The sequence below is a fragment of the Lepidochelys olivacea genome, assembly GCF_965140295.1.
Source record: "Lepidochelys olivacea isolate rLepOli2 genome assembly, chromosome: 23".
In the NCBI taxonomy this organism is placed as follows: domain Eukaryota; kingdom Metazoa; phylum Chordata; order Testudines; family Cheloniidae; genus Lepidochelys; species Lepidochelys olivacea.
The window spans coordinates 12,547,607-12,564,988 of record NC_140433.1 but is presented as its reverse complement, the minus strand read 5'-3'; the positions used below and the strand labels follow the sequence as shown (position 1 = coordinate 12,564,988).

Genomic DNA, 17,382 nt, shown 5'->3' with positions numbered 1-17,382 from the left:
CCACCCCTGGCCTCAGTTTCTCCTATTCTAGAGCTATTTAGACTAAGCTTTTTAGGTCAGGCACCCAGCCTGCTGGTTCACCCTCTTGGTCACTCTTGCTGCCACACTGGGGCCCCAATTTCAGTGACAGTGTTTAAGCACACCGTGCAAGGGGCCCCTCCATCGTAGTGACTGTTGAGCAGCATCCAGCGTTGTAGAGTCCAGCCGCTCTGGGAGGGGCTGCAGGGTCATTCATGCCATTAACATGTAGAGCTCCTAGCACAAAGGGACCTCATACCCCACCCGGAGCCCCCCAGCCGCTGCTGCTCTGCAGCTGGACAACACCTTGCACAGCGGGCTGCCACGAGCGTGCTAATTCCCTCATAACGCATTCCCTCCCTCTCCCTTTCAGAGAATCGCCCTGGACAAAAACCAGAGATACTCGCCTCCAGCCTGTTATATTTCTTCCAAAAAACAAAGTTAAAAAGAGAGACACCGATTCAGCCCGCATGTTTGCTCCCACAAAACATCCCTCTACCCCGCCCTTCACCAGCCCGCTCCCTGCCTCTGCCCTCAGGCACAAGCCAAGGGAGATTTCAACACGAGCACTGAGAAATCAATGCACCAGCCATTCTGCATTCATCTCATGCACACGCCCGCTAATTTATACAGGTAACAAGGGTCTCTCTCTCTCTCACACACACCCCTACACACCTTATACAGAGAACAGGGCTAGGGCTCCCCACACAATTCGCACCCCTCCCCAGACACCCTCAGAGCTCCCAAGCCTGTGTGGAGCTCAGGTGTGGGTCCCCGTGGGAACAGAAAGATGCTTGGCTCTGCCCAGCTTCTTGGCAGCTGGGAGGTGGAAGGGCCCAGTCCCGCTGAGCGGGGGAGCTAGAGTGAAAGCCCCAGAAGTTCCCCGATGCTTCCCGGCGTGGCAGGGCTCCAGGCGAGGGGGGAGTCTGTGGGGAAGAGGCTCATGTGCTAGACATAATGCCGCTTTTCTCGCTCTTCACCTTTAGGAACTCCGCCATGCTGGAGAAGTATTTCTGATTGGCCTCCGCCACCTTCTTCTCTGCCGCTTGTGGGTTAACTATCTCCAGACCCTGAGACAGAGAGACAGGGGACTTGGATTTGCCATGCGTGCCTGATCCCGAGACATGGCCCCTGTGGGGTGAGGCATGGGGGGTGTTTATACAGGGACCCTTTGCCCAGTGCTGGGGTGGGAGGCTTTTAACAGCTGCACTGCATGTCAGTTTAGGACAGGAAGGGGTCCTTATGGGAGACATCAGTAAAGAATTTTCCAGCTGGGACAAGAGCTGAAAGATCCCTTGTCTGCCACCTGCCTGTAGCCAGCTGCCTCAGGAAGGGGCCAGAAACGCCCCACACCCACTTGAAGGAAATTTCCTACCCCTCATTCATGAAGGGCTGTTCAGGGCAGGAGAGGGTCAAAGGCCACATCAATATCACCTCCCCAACTGCTCTTGGAGGTGCCGCATCCTTCACGAGCCCAGATCTCTGGCAGCCATGGGGCTTACCTGGAGCGGAGTGAAGGCCACGCTGGAGGCTGTGCCTGAGGAGCGGTCCCGGATTGTTGATTTCCCGCCGTACACCATGCTCTGCTTCTGGAGCGTGCGCTGGGCGGGGATGGAGGGACGCGGGGTTAGCATAAGGATGGTACGGGGGGACGACCTAGACTGGGAAGGGGAATGCCAGCAGGGAGCGGGGCTGCGATCGGAATCATGGCTTTGTTTCCAACACAGTCCAAGTCTGCAAGGAACCTGAGCCCATCGCTCAGAGTGGGGAGCTCTCAGTGGGCAAGTACTGGGGGGAGCCCGACTGCCTCTGTGGTGGGGAAAGGGAACCCCATTGCTCCTGAGAGGAGGGGGTCTCTACTGGTCCGTCATGGGAGGAAGGGCTCTGATCCGCCATACTTGCTTGGCGCAGAGAGTGGCCGCCACTGGGGTGGGGCGGTGGGATCGGCTCCAGTGTCATGGCACTATGGGACCCCAAGGCGTGAAGGAGGACCCGGCCCGCATGACTCCATCCCGTCTCCCTTGCTACCTGTAAGGTCTTTGAGATCCTGGCTTTGGTAGCCTCGTTGACCTGCGTCTGCCGCACCCGGCCGCTGCCCGACTTGCCCAGGTGGCCCAGGCTGAAGCCCAAGTCCTCTTGGTAGGCGTCTTCCTCGATCTGCGGTGGCAGGGGCAGATTCCAGGAGTCACATGGGGAAGGCAAGTGGTGAGAGCTCAAAGCACCCTAGAGACTGGCCCTGACTAGCACCAAGTACCTGCTTTGGAGTGGAGGGTACAAGTTCTATTTTGGGGTGGGGGTAGGGAACAACTTGCACATCTCTGGCGAGTGCTGGTCTACACAGAGTGCGGCTCTGGATTAACTCCAAAATCAGCATCCACAAGGAATTCACCAGGGGCAGCTGCCAGCTCACTCCCGACCTTCATTCACACTCTGCTTCATGCACAGACCAGCCTGAACAACCACAACTGGGGGAAAGGAACCCAGGAGTCCTGGCTCCCAGCCCCCACTGCTCTAACCGCTAGCCCCCACTCCCCTCCCAGAGCCAGGGATAGAATCTCTGTGGGGAGGGGGACGAAGGTTGGAGGCTGCTCACCTCCCCGAAGCTCATCCTGTTGGCCTGTTTCCGGATCTCCGTGAGCCCCAGTCGCTCCTTCATCTTCCGATACCTGGGAGGGAACGGCTGGTGGATTGGTGCTGGACTGACCATGGCGCTCGGGGGGGGGGAGGGGGGAGATGTGTGTGTGGTTGAATTATGGGTCTAGGACACCTGGGTTCTACTCCCAGCTCTGGGAAGAGACTGGGGTGCCCTCTAGAGGGGAAAGGCCCCAGGGCCCCATTCCCTGCTCCTCTGAGCCAGCCAGTGCCTGCCCTGGTGCCAAATGGGAGCCAGCACCCCCTAGCATGGAGAGGCTCTGTGCCCCATTACCCATGCCCCTCAGCCAGCCTCCCCCGCTGGTGCCAGATGGGAGCCAGAGCCCCGTGAAGGCCCCCACTCAATCCCCTCTCACCTGCGGCCTCCTCGTTTCTTTCTCTGGCCATCCAGGGGGGCCGGCAGGGGCTTCACCTGCTTCACAGGGGGAGGCTCCTGCCATTTGTCAAACTTCCGTTCAATCTCCTCCTTGAGGTCGTAGCCCACCTGCCAGGGGAGGGGAGACACTGAGAACTAGCCAGGCAGTCGCCACGCCCCACTGCGCACAAGGAGGGCCCAGCTAGGGGGCCAGATCAAACACACGAAGGGGGCTGCTCTTACCCCTAGACCCCATTCTCCTCCCAGAGCCAGGGAGAGAACCCAGAAGTCCCAGCTTCCAGCCCCCCTGCTCTTACCCCTAAACCCCACTCCTCATATTTTTGATACCCACCTTCCCCTCTGGGCTCTCATGGAAGCTGTCAACCCGAGCCGCCAGTGTGCACTTTGCAGCAACAAGACGAGCCGCCTTCCTTCGCAGGTCCTGTTGGGGAGAGAGGTGTCAAGGTGCTGGGAGACAGAGCCTGGGGGATGAAGCACAGGGGCATCGGGATGCGGGGAGGATGGGCAGAGCAGGGAGATGCAGATGAGTGTCAGGGCGCTGGGACCTGGTGTGTGTGAGAGCGCAGAGAAATATCGGATCCAGGGACAAAGCGGGGAGATGCAGAGGAGCTTCGGGGCCCTGGGATCAGAGTGCGGGGGGAGAAGGGAACCAGATGGTGAGCCAGGTGTCAGGGGCTGAGATATGGGGGAACAGAGTGGGGAGATGCAAATGAGCATCAGAGTGGAAGGGGACAACAAATGGGGAAACAAGGTTGTCAGGATGCGGGGATCTGGGGAAGGGGGGAGCGATGGGAAGACAGGCGTCAGGGAGCTGGGTGGGAGGGGAGAGCTCAGAGGCACTGAGAAACATCGGGGTGTGGGATCCAGAGGGACAGAGTGGAGGGGCATCGGGGCGCTGGGGGTGGGGGAAGAGCTCGGAGCACTGAGAAACATTGGGGTGCGGGAGGGGATATAGAGTGGAGGGGTGTCGGCTGGGAAGAGCTCAGACGCACTGAGAAACGTTGGGGTGTGGGATCCGGGGGGACGGGGACAGAGCGGGGCGGTGCAGAGGAGCCTTGGGGGCCCTGGGATTGGGAAGGGGGGAGAAGAGGAGGAGAAGGGGACCAGAGTAGGAAAATGCAGATGACCATCAGTGTCCTGAGATGGGCGGGGCGGGGGAGGCTAGATGGGGAGACAAGGTTGTCATGATACTGGGATCAGGATGCTGGGGGCGGGGGGTGGGGAAGAACTCCGAGCACTGAGAAACATTGGGGTGCGGGGTCTGGGGGGACAGAGCGGAGGGGAGGCGGGGGGAAGCCAGGTGTGTGTGTGTGTGTGGGGGAAGACAACGACGGGACTAGAGCGGACAGGCGATGTGGCGCTGGGACCTAAGGGGACAGAGCGGAGGGGAGGTGGGGGGAAGCCAGGTGTGTGTGTGTGTGGTGGGGGGGAAAAGACGACGACGGGACTAGAGCGGACAGGCGATGTGGCGCTGGGACCTAAGGGGATAGAGCGGAGGGGAGGCGGGGGGAAGCCAGGTATGTGTGTGTGTGTGGGGGGGGGGGGGGAGACAACGACGGGACTAGAGCAGACAGGCGATGTGGTGCTGGGACCTAAGGGGACAGAGCGGAGGGGAGGCGGGGGGAAGCCAGGTATGTGTGTGTGTGGTGGGGGGGAAAAGACGACGACGGGACTAGAGCGGACAGGCGATGTGGCGCTGGGACCTAAGGGGACAGAGGGTCCGTACCGGGGGCAGTGACTGCACGATGTCGCTGTGGTAGATGTACCCCGTGTGGGGCAGCACCGAGGTGCTGGAGAAGCCGGACAGGGTCTTGCGCTGGGCTCCCAGGAGCATGATGTTACAGGCCGGCATCTTTGAGAGGTTGGTGAGGCCGCCAGCGATGCCTGCGGGGTGGACGGGCAGCGTTAGACACCCGCCGTCTGCCTGGGCTAGATAGGAGCCGGTGCTCCCTAGCAGGGAGAGGCCCCGCCCCCCGCCCCACAGCCCCTCACCCATGATCTTGGCAGCAGTGGAAGCGCCGACGATGATGGACAGGTTGGGGGCGATGAAGGACATGCGGGACTCTACGTACTCGTAGATGCGGTGCTTTGATTGGTTGAGCTCCAGGGCCATGTCACAGGCTTCCTCGATGCATTCCAGCTCCTCCTCTGTCAGCTGCTGCCTGCGTCGGGGGGGGGGAGGGGGATGGGGTGGAGAATGACGGGTGACCCTCAGGCCCCGGCCCCCGGGGGGGGCTGCACAGATACCCTGGCACCCGGCTCGGGCTCCAACAGGGGCCCCCAGATGCAGGGCAGGTGATTCCACGTCTCAAATGGGCCCAGCCCAAGCCCTCCCACCGAGATGCAGCTACTTCTGGGGCGGAACATACAAATAGGCTGGAAAAGGGAAAGGCCGGCCAAGGTTCCTCCTGCCAGATCTCACAAGCAGCCCCCTGGGATCTCTTATGCCGGGGCAGGCTCAGGGGCAGCAGGGACTGGAGCCACTGAAAGCTGGAGCCAGGGATAGAGTCTAGGAGTCCTGCCTCCCCCCACCCTCCAGCTCAGGGGTCAGGTCCCTGCGAATGGGAAACGGAGCACTGGGAGGGGCAGCCGGGAACAGAAGACAGGAAGGAAGGAGGGGCCCAGTGCTCCACTGCCCACACAGGAGGCAGGATCCGCTGCAGGCCTCCCGACTACAGTGGCAGGTGGGGGAACTGGGGATGGGGGCTCCTGCGGCCTGGTGTCCCGCCCCTCCCCCATGGCAGGGATCAGAGGGGTGGGGGGCCGCAGCCCAGCGTACCCTTGTGTGGTGGAGGCCGTGACGCTCACCACCATGATGGTGGCGTTCGTCAGGATCTGTTGCACGTTCTCGTTGTTCTTGCACTTGTCCAGGCTGTTGCCCAGCTCCTGCACAGGGACGACACAGACAAACACGGTGTGTGTGTGTGTGTGAGATAGCTGGGCTAGGACAGACACACGGACACAGCCCTGGTCCTGCTCAGCCTAGCCCCAGCCCCAAGGGCACCGTAAAGGGGGGGGGGGGAGGGGGAAGGAGAGAAGAGAACAGAAGATGGCAGGTCGCCAGCCAGAGCCTGCTGCCCCTGCCCAACCCTGGCTACCCCCCACATCACCCAGACCCCTGGTGCCCCCCTCAGTTTGCCCCCATGTCTGGCTTTTCAGTGCCCAACCTCCCTCACCTGGACCCTCAGTGCCCACCCCCCATCACCACCCAGATCCTCAATGCCCACCCCACCTGGCTTCCCCCAACCCCCCCACCATCTGGGCCTTCAGTGCCCACCCTTTGGCAGCCAGACCCTTGGTCCTGCTGCCACTTAACTCCAGCAACACAGAAGTCTGGGTCACCCCAAGCACCTGGATGTTCACTGTTTGCTTCTCACCCCCCTGCCCAACCCCTTCAGTTCCTGCCCTTCACCCCCCACCCTATGCCCAGCCCCAGCACCTTATCTGCCCTCCCCTCCGCCCAGCACTGCCCATCACTTGTCCCTCCTACCCCACCGATAGCAGCAGCAGGCGGGAACAGCGCACACCTTGACCGTGCGGATGTAATCCAGAGCGTTGGGGACCAGGGACTCCAGCTCGGGGAATCGCTTGGAGTATTTATCCCGGATGAATTTGTGGATGATGTCTGATGGGACACAAAGGGGGAGGGGAAGGGACGAGACCCCTGTTAGTAACTAGGGAGCAGACCTGGAAATCATCTGGGGGCCCTCTGTCTTCTGTCACAGAAGCCCCCAGACCACACTAGAGCAGCTGCGTGTCCCCAGCCAGGCCCTGTATGGCTGCACATAGACAAGAGCTGGGGATTATCCCACCTGGCTATTTCACAAACTCAATCTCACAGCCCTTAAAGAAGGGCAGAGCAGTTCCCATTTTCACAGATGGGGAAACTGAGGCACCGGGGGGGGGGGAGGAATGGTCACCCAGCAGCCCAGCTAGGAATAAACCCAGCTCCCAAGTCTGCGGTGCTCTAACCACAAGGCCACACAACCTCCCTTTCCTTCTGAATTAACCCTTCTGCTTCCCCTTCTCTGCTCTCGCAAGCGGAAGGTCCCAAATCAGAAGCTTTGGTTACTCAGTCTGACTCAGAGCAAGGAGAGTCTGTTTGCCCGACTGTGTGCCAGGGACCTCCTCCAGCCACGGACATGGCAGAGAGCAGAGCTGTGTACGCCAGGAGCGCATCCCTGCTGGGGCGCGTGCTCTGTATGCTCACAGAAGGGGCCCCCCGTGATCGTCTGATCGTCTGCACAAGGCAAGCCAGAGAACTTCCCTGACTTCGCCATGGAGAGCCTTGGGGGAGCACAAGCCAAAGGAGATGGAGTCTGTCCCTCGCACGGCACCTCCCATACCCCCAAACACACTCTGCACCCCCACCCCACAAGCTTCTCTTTCAGCAATGCCCGCCACAAGGCGGGCCACTCACTCAGTTCATTCTCGATCTCCACCGTCAGATTGTTGGCATCGACGATGACTCGGTACTCCGGAGCTGCTTCCACCGGCCCCATCACTGCGGAGACAACGCACATAAGGATCTCCCTGGGGCTGCCTGGGGCGCTAGGGGGTGCTCTCCCCTAGGAGTCAGGGCTGGTCCCAATGCCCTGTATGGCAGTAAGGGGCGCTGTGCTGCAGGGAGCAAGGTGGGGGCTCAATAGGGGGCGCTCTCCCCACACAGACAGTGCTGACCCCAGTACTAGGAGGTGCTGGGATGCTCGTGGTACCACCTTTGCAGTCAGAGCAGAGAGGTTAGCTTCGCTCTCACCCCACCCCACCCCCGCTCCGGTACCTTCTGTGGCTTTCGACTGTTTGCTGATATACTCCTCAATCTTCACCATGATCTCCGCAAACTGCCAAGAGAAAACACAGCAGGCTCTTCTGTACTTGGAAAAGGTGAAGTGAGTGGGGGAAAGGGAGGCAGCAGGGGGTGCTCTCCCCTCTGAGTCAGGGCTGACCCCAATGCCCCAGCATGGCATTAGAGAAAAGAGGCCCCATGTTTCATTCACCGCCCCCAAGCCAGCCAGCCTGTCCCCAACCTGGGGCCAGATTGGAGCCAGCACCCCTTAGAAGAGAGAGGCCCCATGCCCCACCCCCAAGCCAGCCAGTCCCTGCCCGGGGGCTGGATGGGAACCAGTGCCCCACTGGAGGGGAAAGGCCCCATCTCTCACCATCTTGCTGTCCCATAGCTTGGCGATGCTCTTGACGGAGTCGACGCTGAGGTCCAGCTGCATTTCCTCCTGCACATCCTCAATGGCCGGCTCATCTTCCTCATCTACAAAGTTCTCCTCCTCCTCCGCCGCCTCCTCCAGGTCGGCCAGCAGCTCGTCCGCCAGAGACATCCTTCAGGTCTGGGACAGCGCGGGGAGAGCAGGGAGCGGAGGTGAGCAGAGCCTGGAGCAGGGGAGGCTTCTCCACACACCCCACCCAGACACCTTCTGCCCTCGGGGTTACCCCACCCCACTGGCCACCTAACGACCCCACCCAGGGCCCTGGCAGGGCTGGAGTCAGACCTCCTTTTGTGAGCCAACCTCTCCCCCTGCCCCCCAACCCCTCCTCCCTGCCTGCAACCCCATTCCCCCCCCATGGGCCCCACCTCCCCCAGCCTGCCCCCAACCCCTGCCCCACCTCTGCTCTCCCGTATCTGTGCCCCACTGCACCCCCACCCCCCTTCACTGTATCTGTGCCCCACTGCACTCCCACCCCTGCAACCCCACCCGCCTCCCTCCCCATGGGCCCCACCTCCCCCAGCCTGCCCCCAACCCCTGCCCCACCTCTGCTCTCCCGTATCTGTGCCCCACTGCACCCCCACCCCCCTTCACTGTATCTGTGCCCCACTGCACCCCTGCCCCCTACGACCCCCCCAGCCTCCCTCCCCATGGGCCCCACCTCCCCCAGCCTGCCCCCAACCCCTGCCCCACCTCTGCTCTCCCGTATCTGTGCCCCACTGCACCCCCACCCCCTTCACTGTATCTGTGCCCCACTGCACCCCTGCCCCCTACGACCCCCCCAGCCTCCCTCCCCATGGGCCCCACCTCCCTCTGCCTGCCCCCCGCCCCCCTGTCCGTTACCTGCTCGCGCCCCTCCCACTCCCCGGTCTCCGCGCGTCACGTCCCCGCTTCCGGCCCGCGCCGCTGGCGTCACCCCGGTCCCGTTAACGAGCCCGCCTCGCGCTACCTCCGCCCGCCCCCTTCGTGGCGTCATCAGCGCGCGTCCGGCCTGGCCCCGCCCCCCTGCGGGACGGGACGTCGCCTTCAGGCAGAAGTCGGGGAACGGGGCCCGGGGGGAAGGTGAGGGGGGGGATCCCCGTGGGCGGGGGGGGGGCGGCGGCGGCGAAGCGAGGAGGGGGGATCCCCGTGGGCGGGGGAGGGGGCGGCGAAGCGAGGAGGGGGATCCCCGTGGGCGGGGGGGGGCGAAGCGAGGAGGGGGGATCCCCGTGGGCGGGGGAGGGGGCGGCGAAGCGAGGGGGGATCCCCGTGGGCGGGGGGGGGCGAAGCGAGGAGGGGGGATCCCCGTGGGCGGGGGAGGGGGCGGCGAAGCGAGGAGGGGGATCCCCGTGGGCGGGGGGGGGCGAAGCGAGGAGGGGGGATCCCCGTGGGCGGGGGAGGGGGCGGCGAAGCGAGGGGGGATCCCCGTGGGCGGGGGGGGGCGAAGCGAGGAGGGGGGATCCCCGTGGGCGGGGGAGGGGGCGGCGAAGCGAGGGGGGATCCCCGTGGGCGGGGGGGGGCGAAGCGAGGAGGGGGGATTCCCGTGGGCGGGGGGGGGCGAAGCGAGGAGGGGGGATCCCCGTGGGCGGGGGGGGGCGGCGAAGCGAGGAGGGGGGATCCCCGTGGGCGGGGGAGGGGCCGGAAAGCGAGGAGGGGGGATCCCCGTGGGCGGGGGGGGGCCGGAAAGCGAGGAGGGGGGATCCCCGTGGGCGGGGGGGGGTATTGGCAGCAGGAGGGGTCAGTCCCTGTAAGGGGGGGTCATGTCCCTGGTGGGGGGTGTTAGCAGAAGGGGAAGATGGGTCCGTGTAAGGGGGATGGGTCCCCAGTGGGGGGTGTTAACAGCAGAGAAGTGTGTGTGTGTGCTGGGGGGGTCACAGCTTAGTGCTTGGTGGGGGAGACCCCGTTTTCCCCATTTTCCTGCCCCCGTCTCATCACTGCCCTCACCCCCCACCCCCTGCAGCGCCATGGCCGGGGTGGGCTTCGAGGAGTTCTCGGTGCCCCCGGGCTCGGAGCTGGCGCTGCCCCCGCTCTTCGGGGGGAACATCCTGGAGAGTGAGCTGGAGACGGAGGTGGAGTTCGTGGACGGGGGGCTGAGCGGGGACAACCTGCAGGACGAGGAGGAGGAGGAGAGCCAGCAGCGGCAGCGCGAGCTGGGCCGCCGGAAGATTCAGGCCCTGGCCCGGCGCTGCAAGGAGATCGAGCAGGTGGGGAGGGGGGGCTGGAGCTGGACACAGGGCTGGGGACCAAAGCTGGCCCCACCCTCTGAGCCACTCCCCCCCGCCACTGGCCACAGCCTGGCTCCGCCCCCTGAGCCACTCCCTCCATTGGCCATGGCCTGGCTGTGCCCCCTAACTCACTCCCTCCATTGGCCGCTGCCTGGCCGTGCCCTGTAAACCACCAGCCCCCCTGGTCCATAGTGCCCCAAGCCATGGCCCAGCCCTTCTACCTAAGTCATCACCCCACACGTGCCCAGCCCCATCCCACCCCACTTCCTTCACAACCACCAGTCCCTGCCCCACCAACCCAGGGTACCCACTGTCCCCCTTCAGTGGGCCTTGGGCCCTGCCCCCTCACCTGCCCCACCCCCACCATTCCAGTCGCCTGCAGACACTCGTGTGCTGCATCTGGCCAGCCAGTCGGCGCTCACCGGCCCTGATTACACCCCAGAGTGCCCCCTGACGCATCCCCAATCCCAGCTGCGCTGCCCTCTCCTGGCCAGAAACACTCCCTCCACTATTCCTGTAAGGGAATAACATACACCAGCTCACGGTGCTAAGTGAAGTTACCAGATGCTTTATCTTATGCACCCTGGAGTAGATGAAACAAGTTTATTAACTATGAGGAGAGAGAGATTTGAAGGGATCAAAATGCTCTCTAGTGCCTGCTTCAGCTAGGTTAGATTCAAAGCAAAGTTTCTCCCCGTGTGCTTCCAGCTGACCGAATTCTGTAGGCCAAGACCCCCACCGCCGAATGCAGGGCTGGTTTCTTTGTCCTCTCAGGTGTGGCGAATGCGATGGGCAGGGGGAGAGGGAGCTCCCATGGGGTCTTTGTCCCTCCTTTGGATAGTGTCAGCCCCCATTTGACAAACCTTTCCAGCTGAGAGCCGAGGGGGCTGGCGGAGGAAGTAGACCTCACATTGTTTCTTTGCTAAGGCCATGTTTACGCTACACAATCACATTGGCATGCGGTCGCTGTGGTTATTCAATTGTTTGCGGGCGCGCACACTTGGTGCCTCGGGGTGTGTTGATTGTACCGGCAGCGTGGGGTGGCTCCTGAAAGTCAGCGGTCGACAGAAATATCACGGCGCCTGTGCCGATGCTGCATCTACCTAACTACGTCGTGCAGGACTGTCAGACGCTTGGGGAGGCGGCGCTACCAAACCGGCGCAGACACGCGCTTACACACCCCTGAGCGATGTAGTTATACTGATATAGGTCTGTAGTGTAGACCCGGCCTTTGTCTCTGCTCCCCTTTCTTGCCCAAGACTGGCTGCTTGCTCGGTGGTGGCCCATCGGCTTCGTTGCCACCGGGCTGGGCCTCCCTTGTCTTTGAGAAACCAGCCTAGCCACTCCCCAGACTTAGCTGGGAAATGCGTCCGTCGGGATCTCAGCTCGTTACACGTAGTGCTGCTAGGTGCCTTTTGCCATGATATCACTGCTTCGCAAGCAGACAGTCTTCAGCTCCCCAGCCATGCCTTGCACCAAGCTTATTACACTAGGGTGGAGGGCAGTGATATGCCAGCCTCAGGGGTTCAGGAGCCAAATTAGTGATCTCCAGAGCGGAAAGAACCACACTTGTGTGAATTCCTTGTTCCACTGACTGTACGACGGTATGTTTTATCGATAATTCTCACAGCAAAGTTAATAACTTAGGGCAAGTATCAGGGGATAGCCGTGTTAGTCTGTATCCACAAAAACGAGGAGTCCGGTAGCACCTTAAAGACTAACAGATTTATTTGGGCATAAGCTTTCGTGGGTAAAAAACCCACTTTGTCAGATGCATACTTCTGAAGAACTTAGGGCAAGTTAATCACTGGTTAACAACACAGCGAAAGCAGCCTGGTTAACCAGTCTCCGTTCGGAACCATTCCTTACATCCCTGTTTTCATCTCATGCTGCAAAGGAGACACACTAAAGCAGCTCTCAAGCTTTGGTCTGAGTCTCACAGGTGTGGGGTGTGAACACAGGAGTGCACTGCGGAACACTCGACCCCTGGACCCCCCACAGGACGCATCTAATGCAGGGGACGACCCCTTGGCTTGGGCAGAGACGGGAGGTGCTGGGGGAGAAGGCTCCAGCCTGGGTGAGTTACCGGCCTGATGCGTCTGTTTCCCTGGCTCCAGGTCAACGAGAGGGTGTTGAACCGACTCCACCACGTGCAGAAGATCACACGGCGGCTCAAGCAAGAGAGGAGGTAAGAGCTCCGGGACGGGAGCTGGGCCTAGCGCGACAGCCTCAGCAACTCCCTGTCCAGGGAGCACCCAGCCCAGTGGGGCCCTGATCTCACTGACATTGTGTCTGGGCAGCATCCAGCCCGACGGGTCCCCAGTTTCGGTGATTCTGTGGCCAGGCAGCGCCTGGCATGATGGGAGCCTAATCTCAGTGAGTCTGGGAAGTGCCCGGTGCGACGGGGCCGCGATCTCTGTGAGTCTGGGTCTGGGCAGCGCCCGTCCCCAAGGGGCCCTGATGTCAGAATGTGTCTCTCTTTGTTCCCCCTACAGATTCCTTATGAGGGTCCTGGATTCCTATGGGGATGACTATAGACAGAGCCAGCTCACCATTGTCCTAGAGGTAGGAGCCCCTCTCCCCACTAGGGGGTCCCTCCCTGGAGTGGGGCAGATTCTGTTTTGGAGCTGTCAAGAGAATTCAGCCCTTTACTGTGGCCCTGCTCGACTTCGGAGAGCCCTGGGTGGGAGCCCACTGAATGGCTCTGTTCCCCCCCCCGTCCCCAGGACGAAGGCAGCCCCAGCACAGAAGCCCCCACCCCAGGAAATACCGAGAACGAACCTCCAGAGAAGGAGACCCCCCGGCGCTTCCCTGGCCCCCCGCCAGCTGGTCCAGAGCCCAAGAGCCCATCCCAGGCGGAGACCCCCACGGGGAAGAAGCGTCGCCGGCATGGGCGTGAGGACAAGGAGCAGAGGGGCAGGCGGCTGGCCCCTGCCCTCCTCCCCATGGATGACTTCCCTGCACAGGTACCGGTCACTCCCCTTGCTCCTGGGTGGTAGCTAGATGGGGCTGATGTGGGTGAGGGGCAGGATACCAGGCTAGATGGGCTCGGGGCTTGTGGGTCTGAACCTTTTCTTCCCCCCTCCAGCTCAAAGAAGAGGACGAGTTCCCCTGTGACCAGGACACCGTCAGCTGGCCCCAGCCCCGGGACAAACTCATCCATTACCCCAAGTTCTCCAGCCCTGGGGCCTGCGCTGATTTCGACTGAACCCTTCTGAAACTGACCAGGCCCCTGGCTCCAGCCCTCAAGGGGTTAAACCAGGAGGGGTGCGGTCCCTCCCTGTGGACTGGGAGAGGTTAACCCCCTGTACACCAGGCCCCTGTGCTGTGGGACCGACAGCTAAGCGGGGACAGGGTAGGAAGCCTCCAGCCGGCTGGGAGAAGGAGCTTTCCCAGGGTGGGTAAAACTCCTGCCGGAATCTTTCAGGGTTAAAAGCCCCGCAGAGTAGGGCAGGTCTCATGATGAGGAAATAGAGACGTTGGTCTGGGCCAAAGCGCACAAACACTGAGTGACTCTGCTGTACTGAGTTAGAGCAGGGGGTCAGGATGTCTGGGTTCTGTCCCCGGGGGGGGGGGGGGGGAGTGGGGTTTAGTGGTTAGAGCAGGGAGGGCTGGGATATAGGACAGTTGAGTTCTCTCCCTGACTCCGGGAGGGGAGTGGGGTCTAGTCTTTGTTTGCTGTTTGCACAGCCCCCTGGTCCCTGCGTTGATGGGACCATCGTTGCTACCCCCCTAATGAATAATAAATGGAGTCTGGGACGCCTGTGTTCTAGTCCCTGATTCTCTACTGGGCCCCCTGGCCTGTGTCTCCCCCATGTCTCCCCTCACACTGCGTGATCTGTGGGTAGGTGGAGCGAGTAAGCACTGGGACGGGGCACTGCCTCTCCCCCCAGGTGTAGATGGTCCCCTTGGTCAGTGCAATGAAACTGTGCGTGCAAGCATGCAATTCCCATGTCCTCCTGTAGAGGGCAGCAGCTGTGCACGCTCCAGGTCTCCCCCTGGGGCAGGGGCAGGGACACCCACAGAGCCAGCAGGGCTCCATCCCGCCAGTAGGGGGCACCAGTGACGCTAACACAGAGGCAGCATAGCCCTGTCCCTCCTGCCGGGGGTGCCAGCAACACACTAACAGCCAGCAGGGGGCGCCAATGTCACTATCTCACAGAGCCAGCAGGGCTCCATCCTGCCAGTAGGGGGCACCAGGGACAGATTAACACACACCCAGGCTGGTTCCGTAAGTCAAAACCTTTATTACATCCATGGGGGGAGGCGGAGAGAACCACACCCCCCTGTAGCCAGCAGGGGGCAGTGCGCTGACCCAGCCCAGGGGGAAGGCTCCCTCTGCAGCCAGCACGTCAGGGCCCCGGCCATGTCACAGCTTCTTCAGCCAGTCCAGGCTTGGCCCCTCCTTATCACAGGGGTGGGAGGGGATGTTGGGCATCTTGCCGTCATCTCGCACGGGCACTAGAGAGAGGTGGAGGTGGCTTAGGGGGAGGGGGCTCTCCCCAGGGGACAGAGTGCAGGGGTGGCTTTAACCCCTTCACCTCTGCAGAGTCAGCTGGGGCTCACCCCCCTCCCTCAGGGGTCAGCACCCCACGGCTATCAGCCTAGCTGCTACCCGCTGCCTAAGGTGCACTGTGATGCTGCCATGAGGATTGGCCAGGGGAACCAACCAGCTGAGACTTGATCCAGCTGCCTGGTGTGTGGAAGAGAGGCCCACAGTAGGGGGCGCTCTCCCCTGGCAGTCAGTGCTAGCCCCATTGCCCCGGGGCAGCGCTAGGGGGCGCTGTAGGGGGTGGGTTGGGGCACAATCCCCTGGCAGTCAGTGCATTGCCCCAGGGCAGCGCTAGGGGGCACTGTGCCACAGGGAGTGGGGAGGGTCAGCAGGGGGCATTCTCCCCTGGCAGTCAGTGCATTGCCCAATTGCTCCAGGGCAGCGCTAGGGGGCGCTGTGCCGCAGGGAGTGGGGAGGGTCAGCAGGGGGCGCTCTCCCCTGGCAGTCAGGGCTAGGCCTGATGCCCCAGTGCAGCGCCTGGCACCTCTCTCTCAGCTAGGCCCCCCGGGGGGCGGCATGGCCAGGAGCCCTCACCTGGGTAGACGTAGGGCGTCGCTCGGTTGATCATGCCGGAGAACTTCGTGTAGGGGCTGAGCAGGGGCGCCACCGTGGCTGCAGGCAGAGAGACACGGACAGCGTCAGCGCAGCCCCACGTATGCCGAGGCGCGCAGGGGCTCAGTAAGGGGCGCTGGGCTGCGGGGAACAGTGTGTGGGGCTCGGCGGGGGGCGCTCTCCCCTGGCAGTCAGTGCCAGCCCCCTTGCAGCACTAGGGGGCGCTGTGTAAGAGCGGGGCAGGGGGCTCCCCCCGTCCTAGTCATGGGGGCGACTCACCCAGGATGCCGATGGCGAAGGAGACGGTGATGACGGGTTCCTTGGCCCACATGTCCTTCAGGAAGGCGCCGATCTCTGGGGGGAGGGGAGGAGAGCGGAGCGTGAAGGGTTAATGTCCCCCCCAGCACAGATCCCCCCTCCCTCCCAGCTGGGGCAGCCCGCCCCCCAAACCAGATTCCCCCCCCCCCGCTGGGGCAGCCCCCTCCACCACAAATCCCCCTTCCCCCCCCGCTGGGGCAGCCCCCCCCACCGCAGATCCCCCCCCAGCTGGGGCAGCCCCCTCCACCGCAAATCTCCCTTCCCCCCCCGCTGGGGCAGCCCCCCCCCCCCCGCAGATCCCCCCCCTGCTGGGGCAGCCCCCTCCACCGCAAATCCCCCTTCCCCCCCCGCTGGGGCAGCCCCCCCCACCGCAGATCCCCCCCCGCTGGGGCAGCCCCCTCCACCGCAAATCCCCCTTCCCCCCCCGCTGGGGCAGCCCCCCCCACCGCAGATCCCCCCCCGCTGGGGCAGCCCCCTCCACCGCAAATTTCCCTTCCCCCCCCGCTGGGGCAGCCCCCCCCACCGCAGATCCCCTTTCCCCCCCGCTGGGGCAGCCCCCCCACCGCAGATCCCCCCCCAGCTGGGGCAGCCCCCCCACCGCAGATCCCCTTTCCCCCCCGCTGGGGCAGCCCCCCCACCGCAGATCCCCCCCCAGCTGGGGCAGCCCCCCCACCGCAGATCCCCCTCCCCCCCCGCTGGGGCAGCCCCCTCCACCGCAGATCCCCCTTCCCCCCCCGCTGGGGCAGCCCCCCCACCGCAGATCCCCCTTCCCCCCCAGCTGGGGCAGCCCCCCCACCGCAGATCCCCCTCCCCCCCCGCTGGGGCAGCCCCCCCACCGCAGATCCCCCTCCCCCCCCGCTGGGGCAGCCCCCCCACCGCAGATCCCCCTCCCCCCCCGCTGGGGCAGCCCCCTCCACCGCAAATCCCCCTTCCCCCCCCGCTGGGGCAGCCCCCCCCCACCGCAGATCCCCCCCCAGCTGGGGCAGCCCCCCCCCACCGCAAATCCCCCTTCCCCCCCCGCTGGGGCAGCCCCCCCCCACCGCAGATCCCCCCCCAGCTGGGGCAGCCCCCTCCACCGCAAATCTCCCTCCCCCCCCGCTGGGGCAGCCCCCCCACCGCAGATCCCCCCCCGCTGGGGCAGCCCCCTCCACCGCAAATCCCCCTTCCCCCCCCGCTGGGGCACCCCCTGAAGGAGACGCTCACTGCTCAACGCCGCCATCTTCGCTCCCGCCGCACAGGAAGGAAACCGCGGGCCGGGCCGGGCCGGGCAGCCTGGGACTTGTAGTGCGGGGCCGCTGGCCCCGCCCGCCCCCGGGGAGAGAACCCAGGAGTCCTGGCTCCCAGCCCTCCCCCCACCTCCGGAACCGCTAGCCCTGGCTCTGGGGCGGGAGCCAGGACTCCTGGGTTCCCCCCCCACCCCGAAACTTGAACCCCAGTAACAGCTCTTGGGGGCATCTGCGCTCCAGACTCCGATTTGAGGGGCGGGGGAGGGGG

General features: G+C 63.7%; 3 protein-coding genes across 3 annotated transcripts; 1 reads left to right on the top strand and 2 right to left on the bottom strand.

Annotated features, from left to right (window-relative positions):
* Positions 1-421: 421 nt before the first annotated feature.
* On the bottom strand, positions 422-9,218 carry PRPF31 (pre-mRNA processing factor 31). Its single transcript, XM_084612570.1, has 14 exons — positions 9,106-9,218; positions 8,206-8,385; positions 7,827-7,887; positions 7,467-7,550; positions 6,574-6,671; positions 5,826-5,932; positions 5,039-5,208; positions 4,773-4,930; positions 3,378-3,467; positions 3,027-3,154; positions 2,612-2,684; positions 2,047-2,175; positions 1,521-1,619; positions 422-1,088 (listed from the first exon to the last, which is right to left on the bottom strand). The coding sequence occupies exons 2-14, from the start codon at positions 8,374-8,376 to the stop codon at positions 960-962; spliced, it is 1,497 nt and encodes a 498-aa protein (XP_084468696.1). The 5' UTR covers positions 8,377-8,385; positions 9,106-9,218; the 3' UTR covers positions 422-959.
* A 3-nt stretch (positions 9,219-9,221) lies between these two features.
* On the top strand, positions 9,222-14,041 carry TFPT (TCF3 fusion partner). Its single transcript, XM_084612608.1, has 6 exons — positions 9,222-9,324; positions 10,202-10,445; positions 12,584-12,654; positions 12,962-13,031; positions 13,193-13,432; positions 13,555-14,041. The coding sequence occupies exons 2-6, from the start codon at positions 10,206-10,208 to the stop codon at positions 13,672-13,674; spliced, it is 741 nt and encodes a 246-aa protein (XP_084468734.1). The 5' UTR covers positions 9,222-9,324; positions 10,202-10,205; the 3' UTR covers positions 13,675-14,041.
* Positions 14,042-14,693: 652 nt separating this feature from the next.
* Positions 14,694-17,188, bottom strand: NDUFA3 (NADH:ubiquinone oxidoreductase subunit A3). Its single transcript, XM_084612617.1, has 4 exons — positions 17,092-17,188; positions 15,850-15,924; positions 15,553-15,630; positions 14,694-14,927 (listed from the first exon to the last, which is right to left on the bottom strand). The coding sequence occupies exons 1-4, from the start codon at positions 17,105-17,107 to the stop codon at positions 14,836-14,838; spliced, it is 261 nt and encodes an 86-aa protein (XP_084468743.1). The 5' UTR covers positions 17,108-17,188; the 3' UTR covers positions 14,694-14,835.
* Between the last annotated feature and the right edge of the window lie 194 nt (positions 17,189-17,382).